The sequence below is a fragment of the Herpailurus yagouaroundi genome, unplaced genomic scaffold (genome assembly GCF_014898765.1).
Source record: "Herpailurus yagouaroundi ecotype Mexico unplaced genomic scaffold, PumYag 182, whole genome shotgun sequence".
Classification (NCBI taxonomy): Eukaryota; Metazoa; Chordata; class Mammalia; order Carnivora; family Felidae; genus Herpailurus; species Herpailurus yagouaroundi.
The window spans coordinates 50,093,668-50,114,506 of record NW_024412413.1 but is presented as its reverse complement, the minus strand read 5'-3'; the positions used below and the strand labels follow the sequence as shown (position 1 = coordinate 50,114,506).

Sequence of the window (20,839 nt, the reverse complement as noted above, 5' to 3'; positions counted from 1 at the left end):
ATCTGGTAACCACCATAAATACAAGGTGGAATCAACATACTTACTTGCCTTGAAATTATAATTGGTTTATTATTTATGCAGGCTCTGCATTAGCTGCTAATGTATGTAAAAAGATTACTGGACGTCTTACCAGTGCAATAGCAAAGCAGGAAGATGTCTCTGTTCAGCTAGAAGCTTTGGATATTATGGCTGATATGTTGAGCAGGTAAACATGCCTGTGATTTATATTACTTGTAATACAAAAACTGCATTTATTAAAACGCCTTTTGATAAAAATAAAATTTGGCCTAAAATTGTTCATGTTTGTTTATTTTTAATATTGTTATTTTTTAATTGTTCATATTTAACTTGTGGCTGTTTTATAGATATGTGGTTAGGGGTAAGAGGAGAAATAAACTGATTATTTATCATGTAATCCTGCACAGCAAGCATTTTTTGTAGTTTTGAAAAGTAATAAAATTTGTCATTTGAATGTTTCATCACAGTTTTTATATTTAGTTTTTTACTCTTATATTTTGAATATAATGATCTATTTAGATAAGAGTTGTGTGGTTAGAAGTAACAAATTTTCCAGTTAAAATAATGCTGGTATACATTTTAGCACCCATGATTATACTGCATGTTTTGAGAGGAGGGAGCTTGACTTTGTACATTTGTTCCGTGTTTGCTTTCACCTGGAGGTCAAACTTGGGAAGATAGGAAGATCTAAGCAACTCTTAGGGGGAATATACCTTAAAAGACCTGTCAATTTCATTTTGTCCCTAATTCTCCAAATCATTATGTCTTCATTGTATATTGTTTTTGCCTGATCCACTGCAACTTGAAAATAATCAAATGCCTTCGTCTGGTACATACTTATAGTGAAAGGTAAGAGCAGTCATCCTGGCACACACAGGAGCTTATATTGTACTATAGGAGATAAGGACAAAAATGACTACAATGTAAGATTGAATGAGACTAAATACTGAAACTATTAAGTGTATTTTTGGGTTTAAAATGGACGATTCCAAGATTCCAAGAAAGACTGGCATTTGAATTTAATTTTGAAGAATGGATAGGACACTGGTGTATGTGCCCAGGCTTAGAATATATTAGCATTAAGTAATCTTGGAGTTAGGAAACATTGTATTCTTGTTTTCCTTCATATATGAAATGAATAGAAGAGTAGTAGGAAATCATTTTCATAGGTTGTGGTTATGTTGAAGAGGGTGAGGGATTTATACTTAATTTGGTTAAGTAGGAACTATTCAGTTAGACTTCTTGTCCTGTGACTGGATCAGTTGCAGTGTCCTGGCACATAGATGCTTAACTGCTATTGACTCCCTGAACTGCCCATGTGAAATGATTTAAAAGAGAGGGTTGAATCAACAAGATCAATGCAACTTCGTATATAGATGTGTTGAGGAAGGCCGCAGGGATAGTCAAGAGATGCTGAGATTTTGAGTGTTGTGAACTCCCAAAAAGCTATAATAGAGAAAAAGCTATTAATAGAGAAAACAATTAGAAATCTGGGAGGGGGAGAAAGGGACAAGACCATTGGTTTTTTCATGTATTCTCAAGCTTGTTGGTTGGATAGGGATACAGTTCTAGATTGCAGAAGGGAATTTTGGGATACAAATTTCAAAACTGTGTTTACTTAACTTTTTAGTTGGGTTGGTAGAGTAAGAATTTAGTTTTACTTGAATTCTGAATTTGAATTAGTGCCTTCTAACATTTTTACTCTTTGACTACATTGGGGTCAGAGGCCAGATATTTAAGTAGTGCTCAAACATTTTGAATTTATTTATTGTTTTCTTTTTTATTTTAAGGCAAGGAGGACTTCTTGTTAATTTCCATCCTTCAATTCTGACCTGTCTGCTCCCCCAGTTGACCAGCCCTAGACTTGCAGTGAGGAAAAGAACCATTATTGCTCTTGGCCATCTGGTTATGAGCTGTGGAAATATAGTTTTTGTAGATCTTATTGAACATCTGTTGTCAGAATTGTCCAAAAATGATTCCATGTCAACAACAAGGACCTACATACAATGTATTGCCGCAATTAGTAGGCAAGCTGGTCATAGAATAGGTAAGAAATATTTAAATACTTTAAAATTTTCCTTAAAGAAAAAAATGAATATTTTTAAGAACCAATATGCTTTTCTTAGGTGAATACCTTGAGAAGATAATTCCTTTGGTGGTAAAATTTTGTAATGTAGATGACGATGAACTAAGAGAGTATTGCATTCAAGCCTTTGAGTCATTTGTGAGAAGGTAAGTCTTAAGATCTCTATTTTTCAAATAAAAATGTTCCCTTAGAGTAATAATTACGCTCTAGGTTAGGTGGGTGTGGAGAAATGGATTGTTTTGACAGTCAAGATTTGAGTTTTGGATTTCAGATGTATCTTGATTAAATTATTAAGCTGATCATATAGTATTTGAAGTGGATATCATCTTATATTTCAGAATACAGTCTTTATTTTGAAATGTTTCCATTTCATTCTTAGGACTTGAACTTAGAAAGTCATTTATCGTTGTCTTTTGGTTTAATTTGATAATGTGGTTACTATCCTAAAGGGCATTAGGGTAAATTAATTATCTGGCCAAAAATCAATAGTGAATTTTATATCTTTTCAGCAATTGTTGAGGTTTATCACCTCCATTTTGCTAGGACAGTGGATCTCAATTTGGAAACCTTGGTTCTAATAATAAAATCTGCATTTATGTGCTAGAAGGCCATACTGGCTAAGTAGCAGATTTTTTTTTTTTTTTTTTTTTTTTTTTTGCCTTTGGTGAGAATTAAGTTTGGTAGCACAGTGTCTTGAGACTTCACTTGTTATCTGCAATAATCCTTTGTCCCACTCATGGTTTTGAGAAGCAGCTTCATGGTCATACCAAATTTTTTTTTTTTATGTTTATTTATGAGAGACAGAGCATGGGTAGGGGAGGGGCAGAGAGAGAGAGAGGGAGACACAGAATCCGAAGCGGGCACCAGGCTCCGAGCCGTCCGCACAGAGCCCGACACGGGGCTTGAACTCCTCAACCGTGAGATCATGACCTGAACCGAAGTCAGACGCTTAACTAACTGGGCCACCCAGGCGCCCCTATACCAAATTATTATTTTTATTTTTTTTTTAAATTTTTTTTAACGTTTATTTATTTATTTATTTTATTTATTTATTTTTTTAATTTTTTTTAATGTTTATTTATTTTTGAGACAGAGAGCATGAGCAGGGAAGGGTCAGAGAGAGAGGGAGACATAGAATGTGAAGCAGGCTCCAGGCTCTGAGCTGTCAGCACAGAGCCCGACGCGGGGCTCGAACTCACAGACTGTGAGATCATGACCTGAGCCGAAGTCGGATGCTTAACCGACTGAGCCACCCAGGTGCCCCAATGTTTATTTATTTTTGAGACAGAGAGAGACAGAGCATGAACGGGGGAGGGGCAGAGAGGGAGACACAGAATCGGAAGCAGGCTCCAGGCTCTGAGCCATCAACCCAGAGCCCGACGCGGGGCTTGAACTCACGGACCGCGAGATCATGACCTGAGCTGAAGTCGGGCGCTTAACCGACTGAGCCACCCAGGCGCCCCATCCAAATTTTTAAAATCAGAAATTGTGGGATTTGTTTCTGTTCTTTTAATTATTCCTTTATTGTGGGGCATTTCTATGTTCTGTCTCAGAACATATAGCCAGAGCTAGAACATACAGCATATAGCTAGAAGACCTAGCCTAGAAGAGTGTGCACTGGCATTTTTACAAACAGTCCTAGTTGCTGAAGAGCATGTTCACTTGGGCTTGGTCTTCTAGTCATATGTTCAGAAGATAGACATAAATATACAGATTTCTATTCCACCCTAAATTAACCACAGTATATCATTTATTGTAAGAATCATCCTGATTTCAGAGATGTGAAAATGTGAGGGGGAAAGTTCATCTTAAAATCAAGTGTCATTTGAAAAGTAAATATTTTAAAATATGTCGAGTCATTGCTATTGAAAAGGCTAAGAACCACTTTTTCTGTGCTATGTTAAAGGGAAGAAAGAAATCTGGTAATAAAGCAAAATGTGTCAGATATTTTTTTTTTTATTAAATTTTTTTTTTCAACGTTTATTTATTTTTGGGACACAGACAGAGCATGAACGGGCAAGGGGCAGAGAGAGAGGGAGACACAGAATCGGAAACAGGCTCCAGGCTCTGAGCCATCAGCCCAGAGCCTGACGCGGGGCTCGAACTCACGGACCGCGAGATCGTGACCTGGCTGAAGTCGGACGCTTAACCGACTGCGCCACCCAGGCGCCCCAAAATGTGTCAGATATTAAATGAAGGGGAAAAATAGTTATTCAAGGCAGCTTTTATTTTTTTTCTTCAGATGTCCTAAGGAAGTATATCCTCATGTTTCTACCATTATAAATATTTGTCTTAAATATCTTACCTATGATCCAAATTATAATTATGATGATGAAGATGAAGATGAAAATGCCATGGATGCAGACGGTGGTGATGATGATGACCAAGGTATTTCAAATTATATAGAAGCAATGTGTTAAATTTTCATCAAAGAGCCAGTGTTATAGATGGAGAGGATTCTTATCCCCAAATTGTACCATTTATTTATAATAGTGAAAGTGGAAATGACCTCAGTATTCAACAATAGCAAGTTGATTAAATAAATTATGGGGCATCTATGTATTAAACTGCTATACAACATTTTCAGAGTCCTGTTCTAGAAAAATATTAAGGCACTTATTAATAAGCTTTGTGAAAAAGTGGGACAAAGTTATGTCCCAGTTTTATTTTTTTTAATATACAGAAAAAAAAGATGTTAGTATTTTTCCCTTAGCTAGCAATATAAACGATATTTGTGTTTTGTGTGTGTGTGTGTTTTGTTTTGTTTTTATTTTTCTTTATTCAAATTTCTACAAAGATTTTGTAAGGAGGGAAATGAATTTTATTTTAAACTGTGATGTAGATATACATATTCAGTTGTTTGGCTGGTTGTATACATACTTTCATGAAAAATCCTAAATATTGTTTGAGGCTCCATTTAACTTTCATAAATAATCTAGACATTTCTCAGGCTCCTAAGATTGATGTCCTCATGCTGTGATTTGTAGTATTTACTCTGGAAAGGGATAGCACTTTTAGGAACATAGATGTTTGTGTTAAGTTGTTTCTGCTAGTATTAAAAGAATCATAGTGGAGATAATTAAATAGGTAAGTTATGTGGTATATGGGTTGGTGGATTTCATAATAGTTTTCATACTTTTGATTTTTGAATTTATGTCCTCTTAAGTCTATAATTTCATTTGTCTTAAAACAACAAGTGACTATAAAAAAAAAAAATCTCCCTTAACCCAATATTACACAGGCAGCTAATGCCCAGTGTCTCTTACAACCGAACTGAAAAGAACGCTCTCCAATTCCTTTTTTCTTCTCTCTTAAATCTAGTCTTCAGTGATGGACAGGATCACCAGTGATCTCAAATGTTTGCCTGTTACTAAGTTCGGCAGTGTTTCTTGAACTTCCAGGGTACCACACTCTCCTGGGTGTAGTCCTGTTTTTGTGATTATCCCTTTTCATTCTCTGTGCTGGTTGCTCTTCATAATCCTGACCACTAAACTTCAGAGTATTCCAGGGCTTAGACTTCTCTGTGAACTCATATTCTTGTTAATCTTACCTAGTCTCCTAGGTTTAATATCCTTAAATGTCATTTAATATCATTATGCTGAAAACCCAAATTTTTCTTTATTCCAGATCTTTCCTGTGACTTTTAAGTTCATGTATACATCTGCTTAATTGATTCACTGCTTAGATGTATAAAATATCTTCTCCCCACTTTTCCCCTATCTCCTGCCTAACCAGTTTATTCTTTAGCCTTTTCCATCTCATCTTAGTCTCTCAGGCCAAAAACTTTGAGGTTATACATAATTACTTTTTCTTGTATACCCCCCTCATTCAGTCTCTCATCTCCGGGCTTTCCTCTTTATTTATTCCTTCTCAGTGTTTTTATTTTCATTGCATTTAATCCCTTTTGACATATTGTAATTATTTTCCACATCTAGGATGTAAGTTTCATGAAGACAGAGAGTTTTAGTCTCTCTGTTGACTGCTTTATCCCAGTGCCTAGGGTAGTGCTTGACACACAGTAGGCACTCAGTAAATGTGTTGTATTAATGAAGGGATTATAATAGAATATCCTTTGAAAAAAGCAGTAGCGATATCTTCCAAGTTTTGATTGTTGGTTTTTAGTGTGCCAGGTACTTATGTTGAATAACTAACCAAGTCCTTTAGCTGTTACATCAGTTTTCATGGGTTATACCTAATGACTGTCTTTGCACCATAGTGTTACTGTAACATGAAAGCACCATAATTTCAGTGATTAGGATATTTAATGTTTTAATAACCCTTTTTTTCCAATAAAGTATATTTCTACAAAATAATTCACATGGGTTGCCATGGGGAAAACTTCATTTATTTGTTTGCTTTTAAATCTATTTTGATATAGTACCTTTTAATTTTCAAATATGTATTTGCAAATAAGTCATATGCCTTGGGTTTAGTAGTATTTGGTTAGGTTTTCCTATAATGTGCCAAAATGAAATTAAGTAAACAAAACTTTAATATCATCCTAGGATTTTGTAAGGCATAGCTGGCCACATTTAGCTGTCATTAAGCTAATTGGAATATAAACCAGTGAAGAGATGACCTCTTTTCCCCCCACTGAGGAATCAGCGTGTCAGGGCTATAATCTTATCTAATAACAAAATTATTGTTAATTTTAGACTGTTCTAAGAACTGCTAGCATTTTTGCCATCCTCCTGACTTTATGTTGCCCAACTGATTCAGTCTGATGGTGTTGGAAGGAAATAATTTTCAGAGATTTCACACACATTACATATGTATGTAATGAAGCATACATAAGTGAGGTGGAGTTGATAATGCTTATACTTGGAATGCTTATTGTTTTAAGGTTTAGCAGGAATTTGGAGAAGATGGTGCTTTGTTGTTAGAAGGATTTTCTTGTAATTGAGGAAGTATTGTGTTTTTAAACTGTCATGAGAATACGTTGAAAGGTTGAAAATACACATATTTTTTCCTAAAAGCCTGTCATTAAATGTAGTGAAAACCCTTGTAATCCCAAAGAAAGCTGATGTCAGTCAGTATTCTTTCTCTCCCCAGAAAATTAGTCTACAGCATGTCCTAGGATTTTAACCATGCTTTTTAATATATCATCTATAGTCACAAATCATATTTGCTGGTTTATCTTATTAACGCCTTCTGTGATTGATTGATTGCTTTTCCTATAGTGTCAAGTAAGTAAACATACTGTTTAAAAGGTTGGGATGAGAGATTTATGTTTTACAGGTGTTTATTTTGGAAAGAAGTTTCATGTGTTAATAATTTAAAAATGATTTTAAATGATTTAAGCTGCTCATTACCCATAATAAGTGAGAAGATGATTAACGAGTTAAAAACAATTACGATTATTTTCTTTAGAGGTTAATTTATATGTAACTTGGTATAATTTCTATCTGTTAAGTACTTGCTCTTTTAAGACTTGCTGTACTTAAGTGAAAAGTTTTAAAACTGTCTTAGTTTGAATATCGATTCACTTTCTGTGTTAAATGATAAACTTTTCTTACCTGTTAACATTAAAACTTCTCTCTAGGGAGTGACGACGAATACAGTGATGATGACGACATGAGCTGGAAAGTGAGACGTGCGGCCGCTAAGTGCTTGGATGCTGTAGTTAGCACAAGGCATGAAATGCTTCCAGAATTCTACAAGACTGTCTCTCCTGCACTGATATCGAGATTTAAAGAGCGTGAAGAGAATGTAAAGGCAGATGTTTTTCATGCATACCTTTCTCTTTTGAAGCAAACTCGTCCTGTACAAAGTTGGCTGTGTGACCCTGATGCTATGGAGCAGGGAGAAACACCTCTGACAATGCTTCAGAGTCAGGTCAGTTTAAAAGTATGATTGAGGGGCGCCTGGGTGGCTCAGTCGGTTAAGCGGCCGACTTCGGCTCAGGTCATGATCTCGCGGTCCGTAAGTTCGAGCCCCGCATCAGGCTCTGTGCTGACAGCTCAGAGCCTGGAGCCTGTTTCGGATTCTTTGTCTCCCTCTCTCTGAGACCCTCCCCTGTTCATCCTCTGTCTCTCTCTGTCTCAAAAATAAATAAACGTTAAAAAAAAAAAAATTTAAAAAGTATGATTGGAAGTCATGTTCATAAATATGATCTTGTAAAATTGGGTTTTTATATGGAAATGTGAGTCTCAGAACATCTTCAGAGAAGCAGAGTTCTGGGATATACTTCTATAGGAGTTTATGTATACTCATTCATGCTATGTCACTTATAGTTTATCCTGATTGAGGTGTTCTTGATTTATTAGATAAGCAATATTAAAATAATTTTAAGATTCAGTAAAATTATCTCTGATGTTAACAGAGGAATCTTAGGAGTGAAGCAAAGTATGAACACAAGTAGTGTGACTCCACAGCTCTAATTTAGCTGCATGATCCTGGATAAGGTAGTTATTTTTTTAAACCTCACTTTTCTCACGCGTAGTAATGGTTTACTTAGAATTGTCTACCCAGGGAAGTAAGAGATGAGATGATCTATGTAAACATTTAGTGTAGTGCCTAGTACATAGTAAGTACTTACGGATTTTTATTAATAAGAGCTGGCATTGATATTTTTCACTTTAGGGCATCCCTAAGATTCTAAAGATCAGAGCTAGATAGCTCCTATTGAATGTTTGGTGCACGCTAGGCATTTTCCTATCTTGTATTTAATCCCTACAGCAGCCCAATGGTGTACACATTGGTTCATTTTTATAAATTACAAAACAGATGTTGAGAGGGACTGAACAACGAAACTATGGGAGATGTACATACCGTATGTCTCTTGGTTTCAAGTAGTACAAATTAACAGAAAATTCCTGGTGAACTTAAAGGTGAACATTGAAGAATGCACTGTAGAAGGAAACGAGATAAAGTGTATGGAGGACACAAGCCCTTAAATAAATGTATAGAAGTCAGGTAAAATCATGGGACATTCTGATGGTTTGACAAATCAGGTTGTCGTCTTTTGTCTCTAGCCCTCAGATCACTCAACATGGTATGTGTGTGTATGTATTCTCCCAACCAAATACCCTATTTATGTTTTACCAGCTAACAAAACGGTAGAAAGTTTAGAAGCAGATGTCTTTGAATCATAAACTTGCTGCATGTAGCTATATTTTGAAGTGAGGTCTTACTTCATTGTGAGAGCAAACTAAAAGCAAAAATAAAGACCTGTTTAATGGTTTATTTTCCATAGTTTGTCCCTTTTCGTTTAATGCGTATCTGTGCTATTTTTGTTCAAAAAGCCATTTATAAATTATGTTGCTAAAATTTTGGTTGAAAATTTACTATTTGGTTAGATTTCTACTTAGTCTTATGTATTTCAGAATCAAAAATTAATTAAGGAAGACTTGTTGCTCTGTTTAAGAGCTAATGCTAGCTTTTCTCTGTTATCAGTATAAAGCAAATACAGTTCAAAGAACACAAATGTAGTGGGTACAACAAAAGCTGCATCAGACAATCTTGTTAGTAGATAGCGGAATTAGGAATTTGACAAAAAAAGATAAACTGTTCATTCTCCCCATCCCCTATAATTTGTGGTAAGTGTACTGAGGAAATACCAATAGCTAATGAGTGTGTGATAATTACAGGTTCCCAACATTGTTAAAGCTCTGCACAAACAGATGAAAGAAAAAAGTGTCAAGACCCGGCAGTGTTGTTTTAACATGTTAACTGAACTGGTAAATGTACTACCTGGAGCCCTAACGCAACACATTCCTGTACTTGTACCAGGTATGAAAGATAAATCACTTTGGGGACTTACCACAGACTATTGTTAAGTCTTCGATAAGCTTAAATCGTTGTTTCCTTCAAAAGCGTAATTTGTGACAACTTAATTTGCACGTACAACCATCTTGAACTCAAGTTAGAAACTTTCAAGTACAAAGTTTAAAACCTTACTGTAACTTTCTTGGCTGTCCTATTTATCGTAGATTGTGGAGTCTCTACTACTTTAGAGATAGTATGACGAAGTGGGAACTTTAGTAATATTTTAGGGATTAGGTTTTAATTTTTTTCTTTCATGAAACTAAGAATTATTGGACTTTTTTTTTTGTTGGCTTTTTAGGAATCATTTTCTCACTGAATGATAAATCAAGTTCATCAAATTTGAAGATTGATGCTCTGTCGTGTCTGTATGTAATCCTCTGTAACCACTCTCCTCAAGTCTTCCATCCTCACGTTCAGGCTTTGGTCCCTCCAGTGGTGGCTTGTGTCGGAGACCCATTTTACAAGATTACATCTGAAGCACTTCTTGTTACCCAACAGCTTGTCAAAGTAATTCGTCCTTTAGATCAGCCTTCCTCGTTTGATGCAACTCCTTATATCAAAGATCTATTTACCTGCACCATTAAGAGGTTAAAAGCAGCCGACATTGATCAGGAAGTCAAGGAAAGGGCTATTTCTTGTATGGGGCAAATTATTTGCAACCTTGGAGACAATTTGGGTTCTGATTTGCCTAATACGCTTCAGATTTTCTTGGAGAGACTAAAGAATGAAATTACCCGGTTAACCACAGTGAAGGCGTTGACACTGATTGCTGGGTCGCCTTTGAAGATAGATTTGAGGCCTGTCCTGGGAGAAGGGGTTCCTATCCTTGCTTCATTTCTCAGGAAAAACCAGAGAGCTTTGAAACTGGGTACCCTTTCTGCTCTAGATATTCTAATTAAAAACTATAGTGACAGCTTGACAGCTGCCATGATAGATGCAGTTCTAGATGAGCTCCCACCTCTTATCAGCGAAAGCGATATGCATGTTTCACAGATGGCTATCAGTTTTCTTACCACACTGGCGAAAGTGTATCCCTCCTCCCTTTCAAAAATAAGTGGATCCATTCTCAATGAACTTATTGGACTTGTGAGATCACCTTTATTGCAGGGGGGAGCTCTTAGCGCCATGCTAGACTTTTTCCAAGCTCTGGTTGTCACTGGAACAAATAATCTAGGCTACATGGATTTGTTGCGCATGCTAACCGGTCCAGTTTATTCTCAGAGCACAGCTCTTACTCACAAGCAGTCTTACTATTCTATTGCCAAATGTGTAGCTGCCCTTACTCGAGCATGCCCTAAAGAAGGACCAGCCGTAGTAGGTCAATTTATTCAAGATGTTAAGAACTCAAGGTCTACAGATTCCATTCGTCTCTTAGCTCTGCTTTCTCTTGGAGAAGTTGGGCATCATATTGACTTAAGTGGGCAGCTGGAACTAAAATCTGTAATATTAGAAGCCTTTTCATCTCCTAGTGAAGAAGTTAAATCAGCCGCCTCCTATGCACTAGGCAGCATTAGCGTGGGCAACCTTCCTGAGTATCTGCCATTTGTCTTACAAGAAATAACCAGTCAACCCAAAAGGCAGTATCTTCTGCTTCATTCCTTGAAGGAAATTATTAGCTCTGCATCAGTGGTGGGCCTTAAACCATATGTTGAAAATATCTGGGCCTTATTGCTAAAGCACTGTGAGTGTGCAGAAGAAGGAACCAGAAATGTTGTTGCTGAATGTCTAGGGAAACTCACTCTAATTGATCCAGAAACTCTCCTTCCACGGCTTAAGGGATATTTGATATCAGGTGGGTACCTAGATTTTCTTACTTAAAATTTTATTAGCAGTTGGTAACCTTGAAAGATGCCTAATGCAGAAGCTAAAACAATCTTGTGTTATATGTAGAACCTATTGCCATATTCAAGTGACATTTTGTTGTTTAAAAAGCTAGAATAATAACGGTTAAATGAATCTGTTCTAATTTCCAGTGTTCATTATATTTCAGTGCTACTTTTTAATCTTAAAATTGTGGAAAAGACAGATGTTTGTTGAATTAACGTCTCCTAAGGAGCTTGGTAGTACTAATTATAATACTAAAATTAATGAATTTAGTTCAAAGGAAAGAACCTAGGAGAGTTTTGTTTTCAGATTACCAGTGTCAACTCCTTTCGACCAAATAGGGGATAATAATAGCCATTGCTTTTTTTAGAAACTGCTTTTTTAAGAAATTGTGGGTTTAAACACTTCCCTTTTGTGAGAGCTTAGATCCCCCACTGCTGTTCTTCCAGCCCTTCTCCTTCCCAGAAGACATTATTTCTTTTGAAACCTAATGGGATTATAGTTTACGAGTAAAACTTTGCTTCCCTGAGAACAGTGTGTGTCACCCCTCTGGACCAAAGAGAATTTTAAGGAATTGAAGACACTGGTGTTAGTTGAAAGTGGTTTGAAAATGATAAAGATGCCCATGGATTTTAGTGAATTTACGTACCAGTAGACTTAAAATTTATTTTTAATTAGGCTCATCGTATGCCCGAAGCTCTGTGGTTACAGCTGTGAAGTTTACTATTTCTGATCATCCGCAACCTATTGATCCATTGTTAAAGAACTGCATAGGTAAGTGGAAACAAAGGTGAACATACTGATTAATAATCTCAGTAGCCAAAAATACTACCAAGGAACTAAAATGCTTTTAAGGGTCTGGTAATTATTTCATTAAAAAGATAATTGATAATGTGATTATCTATCATCCCTCAGTTTGCAGTTGTTACCAGATAATTTTGCAAATCACTGAAATTGGTAAATAACACTAGGATGTCCTTCAGAGTCAACTACATATTTGGTTCTTGCTTTATCTGTGGGAGGCCCGGTTTTCTGTTATTACTTGTAAACCCTCCAGCTCCCAGGGAGAACTGTGAAGACTTCATATGTAAGGTGGAAACGGTGGAAGAATAAAAAACTGAGTCGGGTAGAACTAAGATAGCCAAGAAAGACTAGGGCTGTCTCTGTTTCTGTGACGTCAAGAATTAGCTTCTAGGATTATTAGTAATGATTTTATAATTTCTTGTGTGGATTTCATCATCATCAATTTTCTTAGAGTTGGTAAAACTAAAAACCTTTAGAGCTTAGTTTGGTGTTTTCTTGGAAACAGAGCAATGACAATAACAGCAGAGAGAATAGAGGGATATGGCAAAGAAGCTTTGTAGTTTCGTGCCATTGTGCAGTAGGCCAACAAAGGGAAAAAACACAATTTAAAAGAATTGCAGTGGATTACCTGGTGATCAAAAAGAAGGAAATCTTGTCATTTGTAACAACATGGATGGAACTAGAATGTATTACGCTAAGAGATAAATCAGAGCAAGATGAATATCATGATTTCACTCATGTGGAATTTAAGAAAACAGATGAACATAGGGAAGGGAAGGAAAAATAAGGTTAAAACAGGGAGGCAAATCATAAGAGACTCTTAAATACAGAGAACAAACTGAGGGTTGCTGGAGAGGTACTGGGTGGGGAGATGGGCTGAGTGATGGGCATGAAGGAGGGCACTTGTTGGGATGAGCATTGGGTGTTATATGTAAGTGATGAATCACTAAATTCTACTCCTGAAAGCATGATTACACTACATGTTAACTAACTTGGATTAAATAAAAATGAAAATGGATTTTCAGTTAAGAAATGGATTACCAGTTAATAAGAGGGATGCAGGGATAAATGGATGCTATCGCTGGGACCTAGAAATAATTTAAAGAAGGTCTGTATTGGAAGATTCTTGCCTTTGTTCTCCTCACCTGTTTTTTTGCTTTGATATATTTGTTGACATTTTTTGTGTTGTACAAGATAGGACAAAGAATCCTGCGCCACATCTCTAGAGACCTATTTCCAAGTTGACAAGTCAACTATTGTGTATCGTTGGTGTAGTTATTTGATCAGATGATTGTCATTCTCTTTGAATTATGATCTAGTTTAGTATTATTTGTGACTAATACGAACATCAGAACCACCTAGGAAGCTTTTTAAAAATTATAATTTTTAAACTGAAGATTTGGGGATCTTTGATCCTAGTCCATGTCATCATTTGTCCATAATAATAGCAATATTTTAGATGCTTTTCTGAAAGCAGATAATTAGAATAAAGTATTATTCTCATTTACTGTCTTAGTAATTCTAAGCAAAGAGAGGGATGAGGAGATTTAGTCTGGTGTATTTGAATTATTTTTGAATCCAAGGTATCTCCTGAACTTTTTTGTAATCAGAAGTTTCCTGGGGGGTCAGCCTTGAGTTTGCCCCCCAGTGTATGGTGTCTGAAGTATTACTTCCTTTCCATTTTTTCAAATTGCCGTTGTGATACAGTCAAGTGTTGGCACTGCTCTTTTTCCCCATGTATTCCAAAAGATTGCTGATTGTAGGGTTGAGACTGCATAATGAAGAATGGTAGCTCCATAAGAATACCAGGTATGTCCCAGACTATTCAACAGTGTACATGCAGCTTATTCTACTCATGTAGTCTTAAAAGGTTTGGAATGCTCACTTTATAAGCTGAGAAACTGAGGCTCTTGCCTAAAGTACCTTGCCAAAAGTCATAAAATTGGCAAATGAAGTGATTTGGATCCCCCTCTGTGTGACTCCAAACATCTTTGCACTATAATTTCTTCCCCACGTTTGCAGTTTCTACTTTTTGTTCTGTGTTGAGTTTCAGGTTCCTCCTTCTGTATTCTTTTTTTTTTTTTTTTTTTTAATTTTTTTTTCAACATTTATTTATTTTTGGGACAGAGAGAGACAGAGCATGAACGGGGGAGGGGCACAGAATCGGAAACAGGCTCCAGGCTCTGAGCCATCAGCCCAGAGCCTGACGCGGGGCTCGAACTCACGGACCGCGAGATCGTGACCTGGCTGAAGTCGGACGCTTAACCGACTGCGCCACCCAGGCGCCCCCTCCTTCTGTATTCTTAACCTCTTACCAATTCATACATTCGGCATTAAAGATAGAAATAAAAGTATTTTGAAGGCGCATGTCTCCTTATCATCCGATAAATTGTGTACTTGTTAATAGTGTTCAGTTTATCAAGCAGCGGATCTGTCTCAGGCTAATTATTTTATTCGAACTCAGTTTTTTCTGTTTTTGTTGCTTTTAGTGAAAATACTAATTTTGAACTCTTGAGTGCACCATTCGCAATATTTTTATAGCTGCTGGTTCCGTCACTTCTCTGTGCAACCTACCTTTTTTTTTAAATTAAGTATCTGTAGGGGCGCCTGGGTGGCTCAGTCGGTTGAGTGTCCGACTTCAGCTCAGGTCACAATCTCACGGTTTGTGAGTTCGAGCCCCACGTCGGGCTCTGGGCCGATGGCTCAGAGCCTGGAGCCTGCTTCCGATTCTGTGTCTCCCTCTCTCTCTGCTCCTCCACCGTTCATGCTCTGTCTCTCTCTGTCTCAAAAATAAATAAACTTAAAAAAAAATTTTTTTTTTTAAATAAAAAATAAATTATCTGTAAACGTAATTGAAGAACTTTTGGGGCTCACTCATTCCATACTCTCTGCATTATATAATGGTGCTAAGAATCGGTTATCATGTCTGAATGTGAGTGGGTCTAATTGATTACCTGTTGCCAAAAGAAGTTCTGTATTTCACTTATCGTGTCCTTCTGTCACCTGCATGGAAAAAATAATATCAACATAAACTTAGCCATTTAGAAAAAATATATAATGTATATTGTATTTTAAGCCTACCATGACTATATGATGTTTCTCTTAAAATTTTCAGGTGATTTCCTAAAAACACTGGAAGACCCAGATTTGAATGTAAGAAGAGTAGCCTTGGTCACATTCAATTCAGCAGCACATAATAAACCGTCATTAATAAGGGATCTTCTAGATACTGTTCTGCCACATCTTTATAATGAAACAAAAGTTAGAAAGGAGCTTATAAGAGAGGTAAGTTAGTTACATTACTGTTTATCTAAGCTTGTCCTTTACTTTTAAGTATATCCACACATTCTTTTTTGTTTCAACAGGTAGAAATGGGTCCATTTAAGCATACAGTTGATGATGGACTGGATATTAGAAAGGCAGCTTTTGAGTGTATGTACACACTTTTAGACAGTTGTCTTGATAGACTAGATATCTTTGAATTTCTAAATCATGTTGAAGATGGTTTGAAGGACCATTATGATATTAAGGTAAGATATTTGTGCCTGTTTATAAATTGCTTTAGAGGAAGACTTTGCTATAGTGACTTTCACCCTTGCAATTTACTCTTGTGTATTAAGAAAAATTGATTTGCTTGTCATGATTTAATAAGTGTACTATAAACTAGAATATGCAAAAGTAATAGTAATACAGTGTAACATTACAGGGAAAATCCAGAAACCTCATTGGAGGAGGAAGTCAAGTCTAAGTTATGGATGGAAAATTCTCAAATTCTGTATGCCAGCTTGCTTTAATGCATAGACCAGAGATCTTTCCATTACTTAAAAGAAGAGTCCAGGCAGGTTTTGGTGTTCAGAGTATAAGGAGTGAAATTATTACTACTACTACTATATATATATATATATGTTTTTTTTTTTTTTTGGCCTGTCTTAATATTGGACAGTAATCTTCTCAAGGGAGTTTTTTCTTTTCCTTTTTAGTTTTCCATCAGTGTCTTGGCTAATTCATTTGTCTGTCTTTAGAGCTGTTCTGTATGATAACTGTTTTACTTACATGAATGGGGGATTTTTATTTTCCAGTATAATAGGCTTAATATCAAAAGTATTGTTAAAGGATAATACAGAAGGACTGTTTCCGCATATACATAGCAATCTGTAGAAATTAGAAATACCCTTCAAAGTTTTAGAGTAGGAACTTTGCATAGCTGCTCTTTGTTTTATTTGCTCATGTCCATTTTAAATACGAACTATAAAAGGGTGGTTTAAAAACCGTTCATTGTCTCTTCTTCAGGCCCTTTAGTCAAGCAGGGCAAAAGTGGTAGTTGAAAAGTAATTCAGCCATACTATCAGAATTCCTACTTGTTTCCTATGTGGTAGTAACCTGACCCTCCCAAATTCAATGAAGAGAACCCCAAAAGAAGTAATAGGATCCTCCTGTTTTATTCTGTAGTTTATAGTGTAAGAGAAAAAAAAGATTATGAGTTACTGGGCTTTATATGGATAATATAAGGATAATATAATATATTATTCTATACATATATTCTATATATTATCTGTATATAATATATAGATATATAGAATAATATATATAATCTATATTATATATATAATCTATATATTATAATATAAGGATAATATAAGACTGAATAACCAGTCTTTTTGATTTTTTTAGGAATATCTGCTAAGACAGTGGAAACTTATTACAGAGCTTTTCTCCTAGTTACTTTCTTGTTCATTGGTTTCCATTCTGTTACACACAAGGCTTTTTAACAAATACTGTATCTGTGATCCTATCCTGACAGGTTAAGTAAAAATCTCTGGGAAAGGGGTTGAGGAATTGGGCAGATTTCTAAAGCTTTCCAGCGCTAATGTGCAGCCAGGATTGAGAACCACTTTACTAGTTTTGGACTCTAGGACCACATTCTAAGGTCGATCTGCCTAATGCTCATAATTAATATTCCTCAGAATAAAGTTTGAAACAAATTTATGTGATTCCAAATGGCAGATTACATTAAAATGAAACTTGATGGTACATGCTATGCATTTCCTCTTAAAAGCTTTGTCAGGATTTGGAATTTTGTCTTTAGAAAATAATGCAAAGTCTAAATTTTTTGTTTTAATTTCTAATAGATGCTCACATTTTTAATGTTGGTGAGACTCTCCACCCTTTGTCCAAGTGCAGTGCTACAGAGGTTGGACCGACTTGTTGAGCCATTACGTGCCACATGTACAACTAAGGTAATCACTGATAGACATCACCCTAGGCCAGACTTGGTATATTCAAGAATCCTAGTTGATTCCATACTGTAGTTTTCCAAATTTAACCATGCTAACACCCTATGTATTAGTTGCCTTTAAAAGTGAATCTTTTAGGGGCTCCTGGGTAGCTTAGTTAAGCATCTGACTTTGGCTCAGGTCACGATCTCGAGGTTGGTGGGTTTGAGCCCTGCGCTGGTCTCTGTGCTAACAGCTCAGAGCCTGGAGCCTACTTCAGATTCTGTGTCTTCCTCTCTCTCTGCCCCTTCCCCACTCACACTCTGTGTTTCTCTCAAAAACAAACATTAAAAAATGTAAAAAGTTAACCTTTTAGATGTGGATGTTTTAGAAAACGTAGCACCATTAAATGCCATTCTTAAAAGCTTTTGTTTAGTGTTATAGTTATGTATCATATGTTGAAGTATCGATTCTGAGACCATAAAGGAGGAAATGGTGTATTCTGCTAGAGGAGGTGGTGAGTGGGAGTCCTAGAAAACTTCATATGAACACGATGACATATAAAATGGACCTTGAAAAGTTAGAATTATTTTTAGATTCAGAAGGAAACGGGACTTTTCACAGAAGAAATACACAATTCATGGCAGTACATGACATGTTTGAAGAAAAATGAGTGAACAGGGTAGCTAGAAGAATAGTTTCTTGGAGGCCAGAGTAGGACTTACTTAAGCAGGTAAGGCTCTGGGTCCCATTCTGTTTTCAACCATGAGGGCTCTGGATTTTGTTTTTATAAGGGGGCTTTGTATAAAATGTTCCCTCAAAGGAAGAGAGCTACTGCTCAACAGTTTAAAAATAACTGTGTTTAGGTATAATGTATCTTTTGGACCTATAAGACAGTGGCTTTGCTTTATTTACCAGAAATTTCTACATGCTTACATTTTGTTCAGGAGCTGTCTTTATAACCTATAATATAAATTTACTCAATGTTACAGGTGAAAGCAAATTCAGTAAAGCAGGAGTTTGAAAAGCAAGATGAACTAAAGCGATCTGCCATGAGAGCAGTAGCAGCATTGCTAACCATTCCAGAAGCAGAGAAGAGTCCACTGATGAGTGAATTCCAGTCACAGATCAGTTCTAACCCTGAGCTGGCGGCCATCTTTGAAAGTATCCAAAAAGATTCATCGTCTACTAACTTGGAATCAATGGACACTAGTTAGATGTTTGTTCAACACGGGGACCATCACTTTGACCATATGATGCACTGAATTGACAGGTTAACCATAAGACATGGAAAGAGAAGTATTTAAGGCTTCAAAATGTTCCATTTTTTTCCCTCTTCTCATGGAGACAGTTTGGCTTTCTTCCATTGTTGTTTTTGTAGCATTTATTTCAGAAACATGTATTTCCACAATCTCCAGAGGTTGTAAAGCCACTAATGTTTTAGTGGTTAGGGCAACATTTAAAAAATGGAAATTAAAATTTAGGATTTATGGAGATAGGGTCCAGTATCTATTTGCCCTGTAATGTTTAGGATTAAAATGTTGAAATTTTGTGACCATGAATTTCTTTCTTTTATAATTTTTCTTTAAAAAAAAAAAATCAAAAAATTTTCAAGACGAAAACCATGTTTTTCTCGTATAACTTTTTGTTTCAGCAACATAAATCGATTTTTAGCTGGCAAACAAGAATATCTGTGTAAGATTTGTTACGTTTCAGAGGGTTTGGCAGTTTAAAAAAAGATAAGGTATCATTTTTTTTTAAGTGTGGGGATTAACAGTATCCCTATTGTGCACACTAATTTTGCATGAGCAAGTTTACAAATATGTATTGTCTGTAAAGCAGCATGTGCAGATTATTCATAATAACAAAAGTTAAAATAGTATTATTGTATTAGTGCAATTTTCAGATATTTATTTTTGCACAGAAAACATATCTGGAGAAAGAGAGAGAGAGGAGTAAATTTTTGAAACTTTGGTTTTCTTAATGCCAGTGTGAATTTGCAGATGTTTTCAGCAAATCAAGTCACAATAACAGTTTGCCACTTTTTCTATTATAAATTTTCTTACACATTTAAAATTTGAATATTTAAGTACTCAGTTTTTCTCAGTTACCCATTTGTGTGCGTGTGTTTCCAACGTAGAAATTTTTAAAGCCAGATGTTTCTTTCATTCCCTTTGGATCCCTACATTCCTTATTGAAGGATACAAATACTGTGTACACTTTTGAATTTTATTTTTAGGAAAATTCTGAAGCTGTCACAGGTTTGTTAGCTAATATAGTGTTTTCTTTTAGTTGAGTTAGATTTTCCCCCCCTCTTGTAGCGCTAATTCACATATTGTATTTGGTAAGTGTTGACTACTTTTCCTGATTAAGGGGTCTGTGCTGGGGGGAAGCAAAGCTTTGCAGTACCTTATATTGTAGTTAAATTTTTATTTAACATATCCTTCAGTGAGCTCATTTCACACTGTAGCCTCTTCCTTCAAATTTGTGGTGCTCCTGTAACAGTAAGAACTAACTTCTGAAATAAAAGACATCTCCTAATGCTGTGCAAACATAGTTTACATGTATTGAAGGAGGCAGTTGTTAAATCGACCAATTTAAGCAATCAGATATTTGAAAACTGCACCCTTTATTTTTGAAACTGTGAATTAGAAATATTTTTCCTGCTGTATAACTTCCTGCTTTAACATCTGAATATGCAGTGATTTTAATTGATAACATACTGTGGTGATTCGATTAACAGCTTGATTTCAAATGTTCAGATGATAATGCATAAGACATCATTACCAGTAAGGATTTTAGTACATTACTCTAGAACATTACATGAAGTTGGTGCCATTTCAAAATGTGGCAGGTGATAATCTTCTACCATAATTTGCATAAAACTGTAATAGAAATTTATTTTGAGATGTTAGTATATTATGTACTATGCATTACCGTGGTATAGATGTTGTGGATATATTTAAGTATTTGGTTACATGGTTTCACAATAAATTACAATACTGCAGGCTCTAGGACCATATAGGAGACTGACATGCATATGTTGTGTGACTGTCTTAGTTAATTGTCTAACGTTAAATCCAAATACTTCTCATGTATTGGATTTTTTTTTTTAACTTCCAAGATG

The 20,839-nt window shown here is 35.8% G+C and overlaps 1 protein-coding gene and 1 long non-coding RNA gene across 5 annotated transcripts in view; one reads left to right on the top strand and one right to left on the bottom strand.

The window, feature by feature from the left end:
• The window catches only part of CAND1 (cullin associated and neddylation dissociated 1), a 44,174-nt gene extending 23,440 nt beyond the window's left edge, over nucleotides 1–20,734 (top strand). For both annotated transcript variants that reach the window (XM_040491489.1, XM_040491490.1), the window contains 12 exons: nucleotides 82–205; nucleotides 1,809–2,065; nucleotides 2,145–2,250; nucleotides 4,347–4,492; nucleotides 7,647–7,939; nucleotides 9,694–9,835; nucleotides 10,170–11,663; nucleotides 12,374–12,469; nucleotides 15,615–15,784; nucleotides 15,865–16,029; nucleotides 17,629–17,736; nucleotides 18,705–20,734. In XM_040491489.1, coding sequence (XP_040347423.1) covers nucleotides 82–205; nucleotides 1,809–2,065; nucleotides 2,145–2,250; nucleotides 4,347–4,492; nucleotides 7,647–7,939; nucleotides 9,694–9,835; nucleotides 10,170–11,663; nucleotides 12,374–12,469; nucleotides 15,615–15,784; nucleotides 15,865–16,029; nucleotides 17,629–17,736; nucleotides 18,705–18,929 — 3,326 coding nt within the window. In that variant the 3' untranslated portion in view covers nucleotides 18,930–20,734. The remainder of the gene's footprint in view (nucleotides 1–81; nucleotides 206–1,808; nucleotides 2,066–2,144; nucleotides 2,251–4,346; nucleotides 4,493–7,646; nucleotides 7,940–9,693; nucleotides 9,836–10,169; nucleotides 11,664–12,373; nucleotides 12,470–15,614; nucleotides 15,785–15,864; nucleotides 16,030–17,628; nucleotides 17,737–18,704) is intronic.
• LOC121040791 (uncharacterized) overlaps nucleotides 1–20,839 on the bottom strand; it is a 141,570-nt gene that overhangs the window by 18,163 nt on the left and 102,568 nt on the right. For 2 of the 3 annotated variants that reach the window (XR_005795444.1, XR_005795446.1), the window contains 2 exons: nucleotides 15,454–15,502; nucleotides 8,876–8,953 (listed from right to left, as the gene is read on the bottom strand). This is a non-coding gene — a long non-coding RNA (uncharacterized LOC121040791). The remainder of the gene's footprint in view (nucleotides 1–8,875; nucleotides 8,954–15,453; nucleotides 15,503–20,839) is intronic. The other variant, XR_005795445.1, reaches the window with a different exon arrangement.